A 22,867-nucleotide genomic window follows, 5' to 3' on the forward strand; every position below is an offset into this window, starting at 1 on the left:
CCTAACAACATACATCTACAAACCAGGTTAACTATTTGAACACTACCATTTTCTTGCAAAACTTTTAGTGCAACAGTTTTGCAAAAATTTTTTTTTTTAATTTTTTTTAATTTTCTTGCAAAACTTTTAGTGCAACAGTTTTGCCAAAAATTTTTTTTTTAATTTTTGACAAAAATTTACTTTGGCGTTTCAATCAAATTGAGAAACAATTTGTATTATTCATGTTCTTCATTTCAACACTTTAATTCTATTGTGACATGCTGATATCAGTTTATTAGAAAATTAATATGCACAATTTGGAATTTTCAGAAAAAATATTTTGTACTACCAAAATTTTCATTTCATCTGAACCAGTTGCTTCAACGTAATGACGATAATGTGCTGAAAACAATTGATATGCAAATAAAACAAACTTAGACCACAATTGTTATTTAAATTACAATAATGGACAAGAGTATATACCGGTACATAGACCCTGGGGTCTATGGTATATATCGTAAAAATTTTACCCACATTTAAATAATTAGTTTTGAAAAACAGTTGGGTTTTGAATTGAGATCTTGACTGGTCAAATTTTTAGACATTTTAGAAAATGTGAAAATCAGTGATTACAAAATTGTTTGGTGACATGCATACTAATAATTTGTTGTCAGAAAAAAACACTTTCTCAAAACACAATAAAGAAAGACTGACTGAGCAAGTAAAAAAAAAGATGTATGGTGTATTGTACAAGTAAAATACATTTCATCTCTGAATAAAAATAACTTGGTGAAACGAACACCAACATCAGACCGTACTTCAACTTTGCAACAGGCTATGCATTCTTTGTGATCGCAAATATTAGGAAGATGTCACAAGAGTTTCAGTTAGAAGCGGCTCATGTCCACTTTCCTTGTTCAGCTAGCTCCTGTGTATTTTTAAGACTTGCAAACTAATTGTGTCTGTCACATTTTGGCCTTAATCCAGAACTTAGTGAAACCTGTGATGTTTGAAACTGTCAATTATGTGGTTCAATTTAATAGAGGGTGAAATTTCAAAGTTTTACACTGACATGCAGGGAATCAGTTGTCTACTGCCCTCAGTGGTAACTATCGGTTTAATGTTACAAATCAGTAACCAAATAAATCTTAATATAAACTACAATATTGGTATATGTTCAACTAACATAGTGTATCTTTCAACCACTTCCTCTTGAGAATATGTAAATTTATTATGTTTTTTTTAATTATCTTACTACAGGAATTAAATCTTATTGAAACGTCTCTGCAAAAATATTTAATATGTTTCAAAGATAAATATTAGTTCAAATAAACAAAAAAAATAGGATAATAAAATGATGGTGACCTAACTTTGATTATACATTATCACAGAAAACTAAATGACAGATACCAATTTGCATACCAGATCTCCAAAATCAGTCATGTGCTATAATGTACGAATGATTATTGTTATAGCGCCACCTAGTGGTGAGATTTATTATTAGCTACAAACACTGATACTCTTACTGAGTTGTTACTGTTTGATTTGTTGTACATGTATGCATTGCATATAGCCATTGACAGAAAGTTTTTATGTGAACTGATTACAAAATCACAGCAAAGATCTGAGCTCAAATTCAGTACAAACGTTCTAAATGAGCAATTTTGTGATTGGTTGAGTATTTCACTCAGTGATTTCATGAAATAGATGTCCAATCGTAGTGCCTCTTCAACCTATGTTTCTGCTTTCATCCTTTGATGGGGTTTCTGCATCTCTAATTTTAAGATTCCATCACATCAAAAATCATCCGAAACATGTGACACTGATTTATCTTCAAATGCATACATAGATACCTCCTGAACCACTCAAAAGTTGGATTCCTTAGAAAATATTTCCTCTTTGAATTTATTATAATTTTGCTGTTTGAATGTTTTGAATAAAAAATGATTTGTTGTTAAAATATCTGTTTCATATAAACGACGACTAAGACCATTCTGAATTTAACTGATTTTTAACCTTTTCACCACCATTTCCTTTTTTTCATCACAAATTCACAAAATAGTCCCATCTATAGTCTGCTACTTTTCTTCAGAAGATTAGGACAAAAATAGCAAATTTTTTGTAGTAAAAATTGAAAATTTACTCAAATTTTGTCTGTTGGCTCCAAAATTAGGGTTCATTTCCAGAAATATTGAATAATATAGGAAAATATAAGAAAAATTTGGGCGAGAAAGTCTAGTGGTGAAAAGGTTAATATATATATAGCATATATATCTGCAATGGTAGTAGGCTTGATTATAAACTACCGAGCAGATTGGTTATTAGTCACTAGCCGGTCGGTGACTTCTCACTAACTGTCATGAACCAGTCTGGTAGCCAGCAGTGTTCAGAAATCCGAGATAGTAAACCTTCTGCACATTGCATAGTGGAGAAGCCGAGTGTCCACATATGTTACTGGCAAGTATTAATATGTTAATAATTTCACCATTACATTCTGGTAGCTCTCCTCATATCAAATAATACACATGATAAAGTACAATTTCATCTCATTTTGAATTTATTTGTTTAGAAATTTATTGTAAATAAATGAACTGAATTATGCAAAGCAACAACACTGAATGATCTTTAAAACACGCACACTGATTGGTCAACGAGACAAATGACTGACAACACAGAGACAAGACAAACGCACCGATTGGCCAACTATAACATAGTTCACAAAGTGGGAAAAAATATATACTTGACAAACAGAAACAATTTTACTTGTACTGAACGCAACTAAAACTACAAGAAACAGGTCATGAAATTGACAGTCGTAGATGACAATGCCATACGTGTCAGAGTAGTGGCCTGTTTAAAACAAGGGCCTAATCAGGAGGCAATAGCTATTGTCAGACAGATTGATCAATAATTACTTTTCAAGCTATTGTTTCTGGTGATTGTGTTGGAAAATCATAGCATCATCCCTTCCAAATAAAGTATGCCCTCAATGGCAAAAAATGACCATTGTGACCTCGAGGTCAAAGTGCAGCATTTTCCTACTCAGCCAATAAAATGTGTCCAATTTAATTGTCATATTCATTCCCATCCAAAAACATAGAATATCAATTTTAGATATCAATATCAAATTTTGAACAGAATTTTCTTTTTTAACTGGACTTTAAAATTGCTTTAATTTTGAGTTTGAGGGAGACAAATTTCAAGCAAAAAATGTGACATATTAAATGTACTAAGTTGTAAAAATTGCTGGTAGCAATGTAAGAAATGATGGGAAAACATTGGCATTTAAATGGTAGATGCTAAACAGAAAAGTACCTATGCCTATGTTTAGGCTGGATACAATAGATCCATGCCAGCTTGAAATCAAACTAACAACAGCACTTGGGATAACAAGAGACGATGGGAGTATTGGGAATTTGCCATATTTTGGGGGTAAAGTTAACAGAAGACACTTAGGCCCTTTTGCCTGAAATGATTGAACAAAATTTAAGACATTTAAAAACAAGCAGCCTCTCGGCTGAGATAGCTCCGCTGTTAGCAATGCACATTTCAATTAAAGAACAGAAGATATCATTAGAAAATGAACAATATGTATAGTATCAAAGCAATGGGACTTGCTGTTTTCAACAAGAATTCAAAAATATCATTTTTCACCATAAATGATTGTGGTTTTTAACAAGAAGTCAAAAATATCACTTTTTACCAAAAATTGACAAAATTATTCACCAAAATTAGAAAATTAAAGATATCATTACAAAATGAAGAAATCTGAGAGAGGTACATATGTAGTACCCAAAAATGTAATATCAAAGCAATTGAACTTGCGCTTTTTAACAAGAAGTCGAAAATATCACTTTTTCCCAGAAAGGACAAAAATATTCACCAAAATGAGAGAATTGAAGATATCATTACAAAATGAACAAATCTGAGAGAGGTCCACATGTAGTACCGATATATGTAATATCAAAGCAATTGGATTTGCAGTTTTTAACAAGAAGTCGAAAATATCACTTTTTACCAAAAATGACAAAAATTCATCAAAATTAGAGAATTGAAGATATCATCATGAAATGAACAAATCTGAGAGAGGTCTACCCAAGGTACATACACACCAAATATCAAAACATTCAGGCTTGTAGTTTTCAAGAAGAAGTCGAAAAAGTAAAACATTGACACGGACGTCGACGGACAATCACTCATATGATAAGCTCCGCTCGACAAAGTCGACAGCGAAGCTAAAAAAATAACAGCAAATTTCTGATGTCCAGTGAGCATCATGTCAAATAGAAAAATTATAATAGATAATCATGCTATCACAATTATTGAATTTTACCACAAAAATACTGCCAGATTGTTTTTTTTTTTGTAGAATCCACATTCTGTAATTCGTGTGAAACTGGAATAAATCTCAAATCTATAGCATCTTGGTTTTCAGCTTTAATAATCAGTCAATTTATATTTAGTTTATAAAAGACACTTTTATGATGAGAAGATGGGAGGAGGGTTGGCTTCTACTCGAACACATATGGCACTTAACTTAAGAAGTTTAACTACTGCTTGATAGTTTACTGCCATCTACGCTCTCTAAATTTCAATGTGATGATTTATTTAAAAAAAAAAAATAGAATTGCTTTGCTCAATTTCAAAATACGTAATAGGAAAAAAATAAAGAAATACCAGATTTAACTCTGGCCAAAGGTCTCCATCTTGTTTGCCAGACTTGGTAGTTTGGGAATTAGAGATTTGGTCTGAAGAATAGACGGCACAGCACATGTGGAAAGATAGAAAGAAAAAAAAAACATGGGGGGTAATATGTTAGTGTCTGACACAGACGGTGAATCAGCGACAAGGAAAAAAAAAACATATACAGAAACAATGTAAGAATGAGATGCAAATATTATAAAAAAAACGCTACAATGTCTTCAGCACTAAGAATCAACAACAAGTATCGACCAATTCAAAGTGAAGAAACAAAGAGTACGTTTAAAGATGTGCACCATGCAAGACTCTTACAAATTACAGTGACAAGACACAAAGGATTCCATGCAATGTTGCCTTTTTTTTTTTCTATTTAGCAAAGAAAAGAGAAAATATACGAGTTTGCTTGTTAAAGATTAAAAGTTTGAAATATTTTATCTGGTATGCAAATCATCCCCGGTCTTAAGATGGTTGTTAAAAGTGGAAGATATGTGATACAAATAAGGATGAAAAAAAATGAGGTGAAGATGATGGGTGTTGGAGGAGAGAAAATAAAGAGAACTACAAGTACATATCTTTTTAGTGCGTATGGAGAAACAGAATAGTACCTTTCTCAACAGAATCTACAAAAAAAAGCAAGGATAAAAAGGAAAGATTGTCACTGACTCTTACATCGCACAGGAAATACCGAGCGTTTCTAATGAACACCATAGGATACAGTTAGAAGTACAGTACAGCCAAAATTAGTATTTACGGAATATTTAATAACTTTGACCAGACAAGGATAAACAAGTGACAATCAGTGACCAGCGGAGAGGTGGTCAAAATGAAAACTGTATAATCATTTGACCTAATACCATTTCGTAAAATACAATACACTTTATGAGTTAGTATTTAATTTTGTTTTAAAACTTTAGACAACAACTTAATTTAAAGTGAAATTTTTTTTACATCAAGCTAGTAAAGACATGCATCTATTAGTAAGCTGGTGTGGGGAGAAAAAGCCAGCCTGAAAATGAAACATTATAAAACAAGAAATAAAAAAAAAAAAAAACATCATCATCATGATAATATCTCTACCCTACTAAAGAAGCATAGTACTGCTAGATGATCTAAAGAAAGAATGAAATGTTGGAGCAGACAAAAGTAATCGTGGAAAAATTTACCCACATACCTTTTTCTTTGGATTAAGCAGCTCTCGGTACTGATCTGAGCGCAAGTATCGCGTGTAACTGTCGCTCTTCATCAACTGGAAGATATGGTCCATTGCGGGGTCAAAAGTATACCTTCCGGGATCTTGCATATTATCTTTAATGATTTCATGGATCTTGGAGTCTACGTTTATAGCACTATGTGCTGAGGGACAAAGAAACTCGCTGAAAATAAATAAATACACAATAAATTATATATCCTAATACCAAAAAGCAACAGCTGCCTGTTTTTGCTAATTTTGATCATATTTTTTCAATTGATGTGAAACAGAGTAAAAATACTGATACCGAATTATGTGACATATTTTATGATAATTACATGTAAATAGCTAAAACTATATTCAATGTTGCTACAACCATGTTACATGTATATCCGTCATGACGTAAAATGATGAGGATGAAATCGATAACGTATGTTACAATTTTTTCTCTACCATAATAAAAGATAATGTGACAATCAGAGTGCCCTCTAGAGGGGCAGTGATTTATTATTTTTATCAGTTAAATTATACTTTTTTTGTGTAAATTCTATTTTACAAACATTAACAAGATCTCACTCGTAAATCTCCTGTACTTTATCTGGAACCTGACTGAGAGAAGTCCCTCGAAGCTCTACACATGCTATCCAAAACCTAGAAATGGAATAAAAAAAAAATTGTGAATTCAAGCGATACTTTTTAAAACTTATGCAGGAGGACATTCAACTTGTCCAATTACTCTAGGTCAAAGGTCAAGTTGGCCATTTTGATGATTTTTTTTTATCATTCGGTTGTGAAAACTATAATTTCTGGAAGAATGGAATAACCTATTTTTTATTTTTAGAAATAACAAAAAAGAATGTACCATGAAGATCACAGGATGGAGAACCCTCAACTCACCTCAGATTTTCATCACTAAATTCTTTGGCTAAAAATTTTGCAAATTGTTCTCTGCCTAGGGGGTCTATTAAGAGTTCATCCAAGGTGAAACCCCATCTTTTGACTCTCCATATAGGTACATCTCTTAAACTCCTGGAAATCAAATAATATACCAAGTCAAATTCAAATCCATACACAATATAGGTGACATATCGCCAATACATGCGTCAATATGTTTCTTTGGCAAATTCAACATTAGTAGCGAGAAATATTTTGTTAACTACCAAATTTCAAAACAAAATTTCAAATTCATGCATCAGTTTGCGATATTTCCATATGCAAAATAGTGACTTGCACAATATAAAAATTGTTACTAGGTAGGTTAATTTTATTAATATAAAGCTGTTGTATTATTCGTGCTTGTATGAAAAATTGTAAACACTACATCACTGGATATGTGAGGAAAGCTTACATTGTTCTGGCGAGGTCCCAAAGTGTAGTATCGTCCGATATCCACGGATTACTGGGTTCCGAAGCTGTGATAAGACTATCATACTCACAGTATTGTTGACTAGATGCTAGTAGTCTGTAAGAAGTGACAATATTATAATCACCAAACAGTATGTAACCCCCTGATTGCTACTGTCTTCATTTGAAATTATCGTACAGAAAGACGCAAGATTAAATTGTTTCAATCCATTTCTATCATCAATATTCTAATCTGTCTGATTAAAAATTAAATTAAAATTAAAAATATGAAAAACATTTTACGGCATTTTGTCGGTTTAAAGTACAGGTCAATTCATTGTATCCTTTTTTTTATTTAAAATGCCGCAGTCATGTTGTGCCATGTTGGATATTGGTACCATGTGATGTTTAGAATATATGTTAGCTACGCTGTTTACATGAATTTCAAACAATGAATACTGTGCATTAAAGTCGTAGTATGCGATATATATTTTGTTTGTAGCCTTTGACATATAAGCAAGTATGTGTCACATACCGACAGCAACAATACGGTATTTGCAAAATATTCGGGTCAGAAGTTTTTTCGCAAATAACTGAAAAAATTGACAAATATTTTCGTAGATAATTGTGATCGAGTTTTTTACATCTTAGCGTATTATCAAGACCAATTGCACACATGACTTTCTGACCAATGGCCTGCTTAAAAATTGTGTATTCCCAATAGTTCAACTTGCGATGAATAGCTGTTTTCTTTACCTTTGCATTTCAGGCACATTCCTTCTCAATTTATGTCAATTGTCATAAATTACTCTTAATCTTTAGTTTCAAAATGTAGGTGGGGTTATAATTCACAAGCTCATGCTTGAGTGAGAACACTTTATAATTAATTAATTAATTAATGTGATTAACCTGGTCGATAACTGTTGATAGAAATACTCCAGGGTCTGGTTAATATAATAGTATATTATAAATTATTAACAGGTCAGGAAATATAATTAAAATAGACCTTATTTAATTATTCAAAACAGGATATATATTAGTAATCTTTATACTTACAGTTCAGCTATTTTGGAAAGCTTGTATTTCCTTCTTTCCAATCTCTTCTTCAGACCTTCAATCTGGAAATGATAATGGACTTTATACTATAGAATCATAATATTTTTCAAATGTTTTATTTCACAATTTTGCAACGTGGTGAAATATAGCCCGGATTATATGTCAGTTTCACATCAGATTAATCAAACGCAAAACTAAGAATGACGTTTCAAGAATGAATTACGGATTCATTATGCTGACTAGAGGGTGCCGCTAATGGAAATTAAAGATGTTTGATGTGTGTTTTTAATTTTCGCAATCTTTGCTTGTTTGTGAATATTTAATTTTCATACAGTAGTTTTTGTATATGAAAAGGAAAACATCAACAAGACTTTTCTGACAGAGTTGAAATAAATATTCCAGTGTACAAAAACCCATATCCTGCCAGGCCCATGTACCTTCACAGTGACTTAAACCAGATAAGGGCTAGAGTTCCCAGGTTTGTTACAAATACAGAGCTCTGCATATGTCATTCTAGACCTATTTTGTCATAATATATCATGTTATAAAAGTAGTCCGTCCAAAATGTATTTGTAACTTCAACCCTAAATACTGGAAGACGATTGGGTCTTAAGATTATCATGTAAAATTATCATTTAATTGCAGGAAACATTTGAGGATTCCTCGGATTCATCCATATTTCCAATCACTTTACAGTAAATTCAGAAGGGCCATGAATCTGTGTGAATCCATGCACAAATAGGAAGCCAAAACTATTGCCAACATTCAGATTCACTGCATATCTATAATATTAGGGCTAGTACATATTTCCCACAATTCAAATAAATTCAAACTATTGCTTATTTCACAAAATTGTCCCAAGACCTCCATGCGAAGAAATTTCATATACTGCAACTTTAAGCAAGTTGAAAAAATACAATTGTTCACTAAAAAAATATATGATATAAAATTGTAGTAAATACTAGTACATTGTTAAAATCACTAGAAGTTGCACAAAATCCTACAGTAGACTGGATGAATGGATGACAATAAGACGCATGCAGCTGTAAACATACTCTAAATGCGCGATTTGATTAAAAATTGACTGGAGGCAATCTTGTTTTATTTCTCGTGTCACTGAGCTCATTTCACAGACGTTCATAATTGACCTATTTTGCAAACACTTATTGCAAAGACGAGATACAATACTGTGGAATACTTTATTTTCGCTGGAATTAATTTTCGCTGAAAAGGCTTTTTGGGCGTTTTGTATGGAATTTATTTTCACTGATTTTTTATGAGTTTAATGGGAAATATAGGAAAAAAAGTATATTTGCTGGATTTTATTTTCACGGAATCATCCCTTCAGCGAAAATAGCGAAAATAAATTCCAAGCGAAAATAAAGTATTCTACAGTACATTATGTACGTCTTTTTAAAAATTTTTTTTTGATCCAATAAAATTAAATTAAGTGGCCAAGAGTTTATGAATTGTCAATGTAGTTATACAAATGGCCGATTATATCACTGATTTTGTTGGTACATGCCTGGCCGATTCCATCAAACAGAGGTCATACACAACAATATGGCAATTTGACTGTACTTAATACTGTGCGAGTTGTACCATTTTTTGGACATGCCAACATATACTTATGCACAAACAAGTAAGCAATGATGCGTATCATTTGGAAAGATTGCATGGGAAAGGAATTTTTTCACATTAAAATATTATTAAATATAAATATTCATAACAACAAATATGTCTTGAGTTCATACAAATTTTAAAATAAACTTTTGAATAAAGTAAACATCTGACATACTGATATAGTCTGGACAAATATGAAAGTCAGTAGAACCGAACAATCATATATCAACTATTCCTCATTGGTACACATTCACATTTATTTCATATATCAACCATTCCTCATTGGTACACATTCACATTTATTTCATATATCAACCATTCCTCATTGGTACACATTCACATTTATTTCATATATCAACCATTCCTCATTGGTACACATTCACATTATTTCATATATCAACCATTCCTCATTGGTACACATTCACATTTATTTCATATATCAACCATTCCTCATTGGTACACATTCACATTTATTTCATATATCAACCATTCCTCATTGGTACACATTCACATTTATTTCATATATCAACCATTCCTCATTGGTACACATTCACATTTATTTCATATATCAACCATTCCTCATTGGTACACATTCACCTTTATTTCATATATCAACTATTCCTCATTGGTACACATTCACATTTATTTCATATATCAACCATTCCTCATTGGTACACATTCACATTTATTTCATATATCAACCATTCCTCATTGGTACACATTCACATTTATTTCATATATCAACCATTCCTCATTGGTACACATTCACATTTATTTCATATATCAACCATTCCTCATTGGTACACATTCACATTTATTTCATATATCAACCATTCCTCATTGGTACACATTCACATTTATTTCATATATCAACCATTCCTCATTGGTACACATTCACCTTTATTTCATATATCAACCATTCCTCATTGGTACACATTCACATTTATTTCATATATCAACCATTCCTCATTGGTACACATTCACATTTATTTCATATATCAACCATTCCTCATTGGTACACATTCACATTTATTTCATATATCAACCATTCCTCATTGGTACACATTCACATTTATTTCATATATCAACCATTCCTCATTGGTACACATTCACATTTATTTCATATATCAACCATTCCTCATTGGTACACATTCACATTTATTTCATATATCAACCATTCCTCATTGGTACACATTCACATTTATTTCATATATCAACCATTCCTCATTGGTACACATTCACATTTATTTCATATATCAACTATTCCTCATTGGTACACATTCACATTTATTTCATATATCAACTATTCCTCATTGGTACACATTCACATTTATTTCATATATCAACTATTCCTCATTGGTACACATTCACATTTATTTCATATATCAACTATTCCTCATTGGTACACATTCACATTTATTTCATATATCAACCATTCCTCATTGGTACACATTCACATTTATTTCATATATCAACCATTCCTCATTGGTACACATTCACATTTATTTCATATATCAACCATTCCTCATTGGTTCACATTCACATTTATTTCTTATATACTCAGCATCAAGACAAAATAAGACAAATCCTTAATATTTCAAAAAAAAATTGGTTTCAAGGTCAGGTCAAAGGTCACACATTATCCATGGTGGATTAGACACTATACTTGTAGAATATTGACATTTCTAGTTTTTGCTTCAAATTTAAATATCACCAAATACATAGTTATGTGGAGTCTACTAACTAATTCTAATGTTCAGTGTATTTATTTATTTAGAAAATAATCTAAAATTGAATTTTTTTTTTTTTTTTCACAAGAAATTGTCTTTAATTCGACATATGTTTTTGGAGACAAAATTATTAATGTTATGCAGCCATATTGGACGATAAAGAAGGATTATTTTAAATAACACTCTGTCTGTCGGCGCGTATGATACCCTTACCATATGTCACTGCATATAATGAATGACAACACATTAGGTATGGGAGACTGCAGTTAAATGTTCAACACAATTTTCTATTTTTTTTTCCTCTAAAATGCTCTCAGCAAAATGTAGCTTGAAAATCTACATATGTTTAAAGTATATTTGAAGCTAGGCTAGTAAAGGTAATGAGTTTGTGTTAGTGATGCGAAACCTATTTTTGAAGTCTACTACTTTTTAATGGCCTAGATCATAATATAATGATTGTTTTAATCTTGAGCACAATGCAATATTATGAAAAACCAATGAAATGCTAAATTACATTTAAAAAAAAAAAAAAAAAAAAACTGTATAAGTAAATGTATGTATGTTATGCTCTTTTATTTTAGGAAAACCCCAATTATTGCCACGGGAGGGCGCTGTCATCCACCACAACACATTTTGCAAACCAAAATATCTGAAGAATAAATTTATTTATTTTAGAGCATTAAATTTTTTAAATTCTTTTTATAATTAAATCTTGATTACTTCAGGACCAAATTGACACACTTTCCCATTGGCCACAGGTGTTAAAGAAATTTGTTGAAAAACAAATTACCCGGTATGTTGGAATGCTGATTTTAACCTTGTTCAAACTGGTTCTATGTTTGGATAATTTGTTACTCACCTGTTGTTGGAGTTCCTCAATTGGTGTACGGAGGTCAGACTCAGAAACACTCGGACTTATCCTCCCGCCTGGTACATTATACGCCATTTGCTAAAAAAAAAAAAAAAGAAGAAGAATTCAAGTGTAAAGTGCATTTTATTTTGTTTTTATACTAGGGTGTCAACTGACTTTTCCATTAATGCATCCAATCAGGGAAATCAAGAGAACGTGAACACACACTCTGTGATATGACAAAATCAATGAACACATTGGGTGCAATTAAGCACAGAAGCCATTGTGCCTAAGAGCTACATTACTGAAGATGACTCTCACTTTGACGTGGCAGTATTATAGTGATTCAGTCTTGTGCCAGGTTTGTTGTAGATTGTATGTACTTAAGGCTTGAAAAAAGCACAACAGCACAATGCATTGTCACAACGTCGCTCATTAAAAGTAGTGATTCACAAAGACCATATATATATGGCAATATACACACGTTATGATGACATCATTTTCAAAAGTAAACATTTAATGAGTACAATATGCTACCTTCTTAGTCTTGAGTGGCTTATTAAGTCGACACGCCTTCTTAATGTCCATCTCTGTCGTGTTAACACATCCTGGTACAGGTCTATGTACATCCCAAAAAGCTCTCTCTTGACTGTCTAAAACTTTCCTTTCCATTTTATCCCGCTTTTTATCAACTCTGAAAATAGATGAACACCAGGTCAATTTGGGTGATACAATAAACCATAGTACCGGTAGATATAATGCAACTATAATAGTAGAAGCATTGACATTATTGGAGTAGATGTAATGAAACTATAATAGTAGAAGCATTGACATTATTGGAGTAGATGTAATGAAACTATAATAGTAGAAGCATTGACATTATTGGAGTAGATGTAATGAAATTATAATAGTAGAAGCATTGACATTATTGGAGTAGATGTAATGAAACTATAATAGTAGAAGCATTGACATTATTGGAGTAGATGTAATGAAACTATAATAGTAGAAGCATTGACATTATTGGAGTAGATATAATGAAACTATAATAGTAGAAGCATTGACATTATTGGAGTAGATGTAATGAAACTATAATAGTAGAAGCATGACATTATTGGAGTAGATGTAATGAAACTATAATAGTAGAAGCATTGACATTATTGGAGTAGATGTAATGAAACTATAATAGTAGAAGCATTGACATTATTGGAGTAGATGTAATGAAACTATAATAGTAGAAGCATTGACATTATTGGAGTAGATGTAATGAAACTGTCAGAGTATATGTAATGAAACTATCAAAGTAGATATAGTGAAATCATCATAGTTAAAAACAGTGACATTGTTGGAGTTGATGTAATGAAACTATCAAAGTAGATGCAATGAAACTCTCAGAGTAGATATAGTGAAATCATCATAGTTAAAAACAGTGACATTGTTGGAGTTGATGTAATGACACTATCAAAGTAGATGCAATGAAACTCTCAGAGTAGATATAGTGAAATCATCATAGTTAAAAACAGTGACATTATTGGAGTTGATGTAATGAAACTATCAGAGTAGATGCAATGAAACCATAATAGTAGAAGCAATGAAATTATTAGGAGTAGAAGCAACGAAACTGTCAGAGTATATGTAATGAAACTATCAGAGTTGATGCAATGAAACCATAATAGTAGAAGCAATGACAGTATTGGAGTAGATGCAATGATGCTATTAGAGTAGATGCAAATAACACCAGAGACTACTACCGCTACTAAAGTAGTACCAGTCAATGTAGACTATATATAGACTATATATAGACCTCTACTAATTATGCTGTCTAGAAATCACACACTCTGTTCTTGTCACATCATATTAAATTTATTTTCAAAGTTCTAAATGCATGTAAAAATACATATACAGATATTTGATATTTACCTATCAATGATTTGTATGTTCAAATAAATAAATTTTATAAATAAATATAATTATTATCCTATCAAAGGAGGTGACCAGTTGAACTGAATCTTAATTGGCCAGAAAATCAAACTTTTATGGATATGTAGAATCAAAGCCAATGTGAGATTCACGTCCACATATTGCATTCATGTCTGTATCTGTGCTTATGAACCTAATGTCGCATTCACGTCCACATATTGCATTCATGTCTGTATCTGTGCTTATGAACCTAATGTCGCATTCACGTCCACATATCTGAGCTTAAGTCAAAATACTGTAGCAGCAATGGTAAGCATATGGTTTTCCAGTCTGTACTGTGACATTTACTTGCCATATTACATGTATACACACAACACATATAAACATGTGACACTGTCATTTGAAATGCATGGTATATCATTGTGTACATGAGCTTTGTAGCATGGCATTCAAGAACTCCATATTTTGATTTCCTTTGGGAGAACACAACACGCACATAGCATGATGCAATACAACTTGTTTTGCCCCATCATAAGCCTTTTGTACCATATGGCACTGATGGAATCCAGACATGTGTAATCACCACACAGGATTGTAATGTAAAAAAAAACAAAAACAAAAAACAACAAGGCAGAGTCTTGTTTTTATTTGCTGGTCTGTATATTTCATCAGCAATGGCGTCACTGTTGCTTTGAATGTTTAGTACCGTAAAAACTCGATTAATTCGCGGTAGTAAAAATAATTATTTTTTCAAGTGCGCGAACTAATAGCGTTAAAACGGAAATTATTGGTTTTTGGTGCGCGAATTAAAAGAGTACTTTTAGATCGATTAAAAAAGGAGCTGTTTTCATAAATTCGTTAGTGATTTGTTTTGTTTTTTAATGAACACGATAACAGGACGTTGTTTTAGTGCTTCTTAGACTCGTGGCTAGCGACATTCATGGTGTATATTCGGGCAGAGAACACGCACCATGTTACACTTGAAATGAAACAGTGAAATGGCAAACGTCACTCTGTACACAAACAAACAAAGTAGCCGTCTGACTGCACTGCCTTTTTTTTATATTTTTCTAGGCATCACCCGGGCGATGTTATGGCAGATATTACGAAGCCCATCTTGTCTAGAAAAATAACCCTGCGTTGATAAAAATGGTCTCAGAAAATGTTTAGAAAAAATAATGTTTCGCGTTGACCAAATATAATCATGCAAAGTATACATTCAAAGTGTTTTAATACATTGATGAGAGGTCGCATTTTACGTGAACAAGAACATGCACTAAGAAGGAAAAGCAAGCCAAAGTCGAAACGGGGTGCATCATGGACATGACACAACACACGCTGCGACAACTGAGTGATCAGCGACATCATTTCGGGACGCAATAGAACTTCAAGTACTTCTTTGCGAAATTTGCTGCGCGGCGATGCTGACATTAAGTGTGTGTTGACCGAAGTTTGACCCCAAGTCACGCACTGAACTGGCGCGTTACATTAGCAACCTTTTTCTTTCGTGCCCTGCGCGTCAATCTAGTAAAATTGTTATTATATCCGAAGGTACTGTAATTACGCAACTTGTATGCAACTCTGTACTGGCTTTGAATATATCAACGTCGTTTATAGCACTGCACTAAGCACTGCTTTTCTAATTACGCAAATTTATTTACAATATTGTACCGGCTCTGAATATTTCAACTTCGTAATGTATTGCTTTCATGATAATTAGTTTTTTTTTAACTATTGTTAGGGTACTGACCCGGGGTATTGGGTCTGTGAATATTTCAATATCACCGACTTGATAATGCGTTGCATTCATAATAATTACGCAAACATAAACATACCATACGTCAAATTAAATTTTACTATAATATAATAAACTCTGGGCAGCGCACTTCGATCGCATCATTCACGTACATTTTGACTGAACTCTAACAACCACGCGTTTGAATTACGTGTGGCATTGGGCAATGACCTCCAGAGTTCACGCACTGATATTTAAATTCGGGCGACCCAGCTTGACGCAAATCAATATAGTTACTTGTCATTTGTTCAAAAAATCTTTCAACTCTCACAAATACCATGGACGCGAAGAGTTAACTGGGGGTTAAATGAAAGGGAACGTCTTTCTTGGACAAAAAACACATCGGTACAAGATTATGTGTGCAAGGTTAGATTTATAGAACATACGTGACCGCTTAACTCTGTGTTTTTTTATCGAATCCAGTGTAATGAAAATGTGACACGAGGTCAATCGCCCGACCCACCAAAAACGTCAATTTACACACCATAGGGCGGTTCACTTAAATAATGTAATAGAATAATGGCGGACACATGGCGATGCATGGATGTACATCCATGGTCGATGCAACCCTGTGGACCAGCGACGAAAAAGCCCTGTACTAAGCTTTCCATCACGGAAATTTGTAATCGATGTGCTGACCGATGGATATTTATCGACTAAGTAATAATCTTGCCCAACATCTGTAGTGTCGTGGGGGAATGATTTTTTTCAGGTCAAATCTTTACCGAACCTAAACTGCTTGCTAACTGAAAGGCTGTGATGACGGAGATCATCTGCGATTGCGACTACACCAAGTACTGATAACATAACAACTCAAACAAAATGTATATTTTTAATGTCTTCATGCAATATATTCTGAGTTATCCACTTTATTCTGGCCTGCAAATTAATAGGATACAATTTCAAACATGTTTTTGAACGCCGCGAATTAAAAGGATACATTTAAAAATTAGCGTTCGAAAATAAAATGGGTGCGCGAATTAATAGGGACCGCGAATTAATCGAGTTTTTACGGTATATGAACTTGCAGTTAAAAAGTATGGGGGGGGGGGGGGGCGTGCAAATTGTGTTAGGTAAACAAGGTTGACAAAACTAATACTGTAAAATTTAGCTGGAATTAATTTTCCCTGAATAGACTTTTTGGGTTTCTTGTATGGAATTTATTTTCACTAATTTTTGAAGAGTGGAATGTAAAAAATACGAAAAAAAGGTATATTCACTGGATTTTATTTTCATTGAATTATTCCTTCAGTGGAAATAGCGAAAATTAATTCCAAGTGAAAATAAAGCATTGCACAGTAACTAGACTCAAACTCATCATACTTCATAGAAGCAAGAGGCCATGTTTGAAAGATACAAGACATTCTACTATACTTACTTTGCCTGAGCTTCTGCTTGCATAAATATGAATTCCCATTTTCTTGAAAACATTCTTTGTAGTCTTGCAAGATTTTCCTGAATTTTAATAAATAAATTCATTTTAGTCATAAGAAATAAACAGGTACTTATTAGGCTATCCTTGAATCCATGTTCTTTCTGAATCTACAATGCCTGAACACAATGCTTGGTTTATCTTATTACGCATGCAAATTTATTCAAACATTGATCTTTTCAATTAACCAATTACAACTTGCCTTCATCATGCCTAGGCATCGCATACCACAGCAAGCAAACACATTCTAGGCTATAATAAATGCATGCATGAACTACAAAATTATAAAACTAACGGGGATTCTTCAAGAGAAAAATTGAAACATACTATTCATGTTTCATTATGGAACAGCAAGCAGGAAGGGACATGAAGCAACGCTGGAGGGGTGGTAAGAAATTATGTAATGAGACAGCATGCAGTAAATCTTTATTTAACTTACTGCTTCATAATCTGCAAGTTCCAATCTGGATTTATTTTGCATAGTTCTTTTACAAAGATATACAGCTGATGTAGAAATAGAAAAATGCAAAATCCAACAGAAAAAATAATATCAATGCATTAGTACTGTACTCAATTATCTCATTTATACATGTGTATGGGAATATATTCTGTTACATTGACAATACCAGAAAGTATTGGCTTGTGGACAACATTAAAACAAAATGGCCGCCAGTCAGCCATTTTGAATCTAATCTGAAAAATAAAATGACATGCATCAGGAACCTGTAATGTCTAATGTATGTTATAAGTTTGAACAAAATCCATCCATAAATGCAAGAAATGCTTGATATTTTATGATTTTTTAGCACAAAAATAGCCACCATTTGGCCACTTTGAAAAGGATCATCAAACCAATATATCCCTATATCTATGACATGATGTATAATGAATATTAAAAATTTGAACATAATCAGTCAAAACAAGTCAGACATATGGCACGAGAACCACATTCATTTTGAATCTAATCTGACAAACAAAATTATTTGCATCAAGGTCCCATAATGTCTAATGTATATACCAAGTTTGAACAAAATCCATTCATAAACAGCCGAAGAATACTTGATTTTTATGATTTTTTAGCACAAAAATGGCCGCCATTCGGCCATCTTGAATCAGAGCGTAAAACAAAATGATGTGCATCAAGGTCCCATAATGTCCAACGTATATACAAGGTTTGAACAAAATCCATCTGTAAACAGCCAGGAAATGCTTGATTTTGATGATTTTTAGCACAAAAATGGCCGCCATTCTGCCATCTTGAATCAGATCGTGAAACAAATTGACGTGCATATGTATAATATCATGTATGATGTATGTGTGAAGTTTGATTGTGATTGGTCTAGGCATTTCTAAGATACAGGTCAGGAGGCACGCATGCACACACGCACGCACACCCACACGGAGGTCAAAACACAAGTCCCCGTTTTCGGACTGCGTCCGAACGGGGACTAACCAGGCTTGTAGAGAACATCAGAAGGAACCAGACTTGTAGGCAACACTAGAAGGAACCAGACTTGTAGACAACACAAGAAGGAACCAGGCTTGTAGACAACACTAGAAGGAACCAGGCTTGTAGGCAACACTAGAAGGAACCAGGCTTGTAGACAACACTAGAAGGAACCAGGTTTGTAGACAACACTAGAAGGAACCAGGCTTGTAGGCAACACAAGAAGGAACCAGGCTTGTAGAGAACATCAGAAGGAACCACACTTGTAGGCAACACTAGAAGGAACCAGACTTGTAGACAACTTAAGAAACCAGACTTGTAAGCAACACTAGAAGGAACCAGGCTTGTAGACAACAAAAGAAGGAACCAGGCTTGTAGGCAACACTAGAAGGAACCAGACTTGTAGACAACTTAAGAAACCAGACTTGTAAGCAACACTAGAAGGAACCAGGCTTGTAGACAACAAAAGAAGGAACCAGGCTTGTAGGCAACACTAGAAGGAACCAGGCTTGTAGGCAACACTAGAAGGAACCAGGCTTGTAGACAACACAAGAAGGAACAAGGTTTGTGGAAAACACAAGAAGGAACCAGGCTTGTAGGCAACACAAGAAGGAACCAGGCTTGTAGGCAACACAAGAAGGAACCAGGCTTGTAGACAACACAAGAAGGAACCAGGCTTGTAGACAACACAAAAAAGAACTAGGCTTGTAGAGAACATCAGAAGAAACCACACTTGTAGGCAACACTAGAAGGAACCAGACTTGTAGACAACTTAAGAAACCAGACTTGTAAGCAACACTAGAAGGAACCAGGCTTGTAGACAACAAAAGAAGGAACCAGGCTTGTAGGCAACACTAGAAGGAACCAGACTTGTAGACAACTTAAGAAACCAGACTTGTAAGCAACACTAGAAGGAACCAGGCTTGTAGACAACAAAAGAAGGAACCAGGCTTGTAGGCAACACTAGAAGGAACCAGGCTTGTAGGCAACACTAGAAGGAACCAGACTTGTAGGTAACACAAGAAGGAACCAGGCTTGTAGACAACACGAGAAGGAACCAGGCTTGTAGGCAACACAAGAAGGAACCAGACTTGTAGGCAACACTAGAAGGAACCAGACTTGTAGGCAACACTAGAAGGAACCAGGCTTGTAGGCAACACAAAAAAGAACTAGGCTTGTAGAGAACATCAGAAGAAACCACACTTGTAGGCAACACTAGAAGGAACCAGACTTGTAGACAACTTAAGAAACCAGACTTGTAAGCAACACTAGAAGGAACCAGGCTTGTAGACAACAAAAGAAGGAACCAGGCTTGTAGGCAACACTAGAAGGAACCAGGCTTGTAGGCAACACTAGAAGGAACCAGACTTGTAGGTAACACAAGAAGGAACCAGGCTTGTAAGCAACACGAGAAGGAACCAGGCTTGTAGGCAACACAAGAAGGAACCAGGCTTGTAGACAACACTAGAAGGAACCAGGCTTGTAGGCAACACTAGAAGGAACCAGGCTTGTAGACAACACTAGAAGGAACCAGGCTTGTAGACAACACTAGAAGGAACCAGGCTTGTAGGCAACACAAGAAGGAACCAGGCTTGTAGAGAACATCAGAAGGAACCAGACTTGTAGGCAACACAAGAAGGAACCACACTTGTAGGTAACACTAGAAGGAACCAGGCTTGTAGACAACTTAAGAAACCAGACTTGTAAGCAACACTAGAAGGAACCAGGCTTGTAGACAACAAAAGAAGGAACCAGGCTTGTAGACAACACTAGAAGGAACCAGGCTTGTAGACAACACTAGAAGGAACCAGGCTTGTAGACAACACGAAAAGGAACCAGGCTTGTAGAGAACATCAGAAGGAACCAGACTTGTAGGCAACACAAGAAGGAACCAGGCTTGTAGACAACACTAGAAGGAACCAGGCTTGTAGACAACACGAAAAGGAACTAGGCTTGTAGAGAACATCAGAAGGAACCAGACTTGTAGGCAACACAAGAAGGAACCAGGCTTGTAGGCAACACAAGAAGGAACCACACTTGTAGGTAACACTAGAAGGAACCAGGCTTGTAGGTAACACTAGAAGGAACCAGGCTTGTAGGCAACACAAGAAGGAACCAGGCTTGTAGAGAACATCAGAAGGAACCAGACTTGTAGGCAACACAAGAAGGAACCACACTTGTAGGTAACACTAGAAGGAACCAGGCTTGTAGACAACTTAAGAAACCAGACTTGTAAGCAACACTAGAAGGAACCAGGCTTGTAGACAACACTAGAAGGAACCAGGCTTGTAGACAACACTAGAAGGAACCAGGCTTATAGACAACACGAAAAGGAACCAGGCTGGTAGAGAACATCAGAAGGAACCAGACTTGTAGGCAACACAAGAAGGAACCAGGCTTGTAGACAACACGAAAAGGAACCAGGCTTGTAGAGAACATCAGAAGGAACCAGACTTGTAGGCAACACAAGAAGGAACCACACTTGTAGGTAACACTAGAAGGAACCAGGCTTGTAGACAACTTAAGAAACCAGACTTGTAAGCAACACTAGAAGGAACCAGGCTTGTAGACAACAAAAGAAGGAACCAGGCTTGTAGACAACACTAGAAGGAACCAGGCTTGTAGACAACAAAAGAAGGAACCAGGCTTGTAGACAACACTAGAAGGAACCAGGCTTGTAGACAACACTAGAAGGAACCAGGCTTGTAGACAACACGAAAAGGAACCAGGCTTGTAGACAACACTAGAAGGAACCAGGCTTGTAGACAACACTAGAAGGAACCAGGTTGTGGAAAACACAAGAGCCTTGAAGACTCTAGAAGAAAAATTCATGTGAGCATGCACATATTATGCAGAACAGATACTTAGAGTTATGGAGAATTAGCATAAATTCAATATTTCACTCATTTCACAGTGAGTTACTTTCACTTAGCACAATCTGTAGCAAGAACAAAGATGAACCATGCACTGTCTCCACTTACCGTAATCTGTATTTTCTGGTTCCCAGTGATTTGACGGCCAAAAATAGGGTGTCTGAAATCTATAGAATGTATTGTCATCCTTTAGTGTAAGAACATGGTCTGTTATTGGAAAGAAGTAACCATGAGCTGATATAAGTGATCCCAAATGAAGAGCTTCCGCTGTAAATGATAAAAAATAATACGTCAGTCAGTGAATAAATGAAAGTTATTACATTACGGGTATATTATCTTCTACCTGAGCAGGATGAATGGATTGTGTTTGCACAATAATGTGGTATACCAGCTTTATTGAATCTAAAACTACTTTCTGTATATGTATAAGAAACAACAAAATGTTAGATGAGCATCTCATTGGACATCAGATGTGATGACATGGATTTAGTTTTGCTTCTACCATTCTTGGTCATGTGACCCATTATTTTGGTCTTACATTTATTTCTGTAAACCCACATTTTCCTCATGCAAATTGTAGACCACATGGTTGTATTCATATGCAAATTGTAAACCCTCATGGTTGTATTAATATGCAAATTGTAAACCCCCATGGTTGTATTCATAGGCAAATTGTAAACCCTCTGGTTGTATTCATATGCAAATTGGTAACCCAGCGTGGTTGTATTCATATGCAAATTGTAAACCCTCTGGTTGTATTCATATGCAAATTGGTAACCCAGCGTGGTTGTATTCATATGCATATTGTAAACCCTCTGGTTGTATTCATATGCAAACTATAAACCCTTTAGGTTGTATTCATAGGCAAATTGTAAACCCTCTGGTTGTATTCATATGCAAACTATAAACCCTTTAGGTTGTATTCATAGGC

General features: G+C 34.4%; 1 protein-coding gene across 4 annotated transcripts in view; it reads right to left on the minus strand.

Moving 5' to 3' along the window:
• LOC100369123 (regulator of G protein signaling 7-like) overlaps nucleotides 1-22,867 on the minus strand; it is a 117,565-nt gene that overhangs the window by 4,835 nt on the left and 89,863 nt on the right. Inside the window, exons 4-15 of one of the 4 annotated variants that reach the window (XM_078007330.2) lie at nucleotides 22,045-22,203; nucleotides 18,056-18,120; nucleotides 17,563-17,639; nucleotides 13,010-13,166; nucleotides 12,482-12,571; nucleotides 8,270-8,331; nucleotides 7,218-7,331; nucleotides 6,767-6,898; nucleotides 6,446-6,520; nucleotides 5,852-6,053; nucleotides 5,286-5,300; nucleotides 4,657-4,727 (exon numbers count right to left, since the gene is read on the minus strand). In XM_078007330.2, the coding sequence (XP_077863456.1) occupies nucleotides 4,662-4,727; nucleotides 5,286-5,300; nucleotides 5,852-6,053; nucleotides 6,446-6,520; nucleotides 6,767-6,898; nucleotides 7,218-7,331; nucleotides 8,270-8,331; nucleotides 12,482-12,571; nucleotides 13,010-13,166; nucleotides 17,563-17,639; nucleotides 18,056-18,120; nucleotides 22,045-22,203 (1,214 nt within the window). In that variant the 3' untranslated portion in view covers nucleotides 4,657-4,661. Of the gene's footprint in view, nucleotides 1-328; nucleotides 382-4,656; nucleotides 4,728-5,285; nucleotides 5,301-5,851; nucleotides 6,054-6,445; nucleotides 6,521-6,766; nucleotides 6,899-7,217; nucleotides 7,332-8,269; nucleotides 8,332-12,481; nucleotides 12,572-13,009; nucleotides 13,167-17,562; nucleotides 17,640-18,055; nucleotides 18,121-22,044; nucleotides 22,204-22,867 lie in introns of all 4 variants that reach the window. The other 3 variants (XM_085494590.1, XM_085494578.1, XM_085494583.1) reach the window with 3 other exon arrangements.

The sequence above is a fragment of the Saccoglossus kowalevskii genome, chromosome 2 (assembly GCF_978046115.1).
Source record: "Saccoglossus kowalevskii chromosome 2, keSacKowa6.1, whole genome shotgun sequence".
NCBI lineage: Eukaryota > Metazoa > Hemichordata > Enteropneusta > Harrimaniidae > Saccoglossus > Saccoglossus kowalevskii.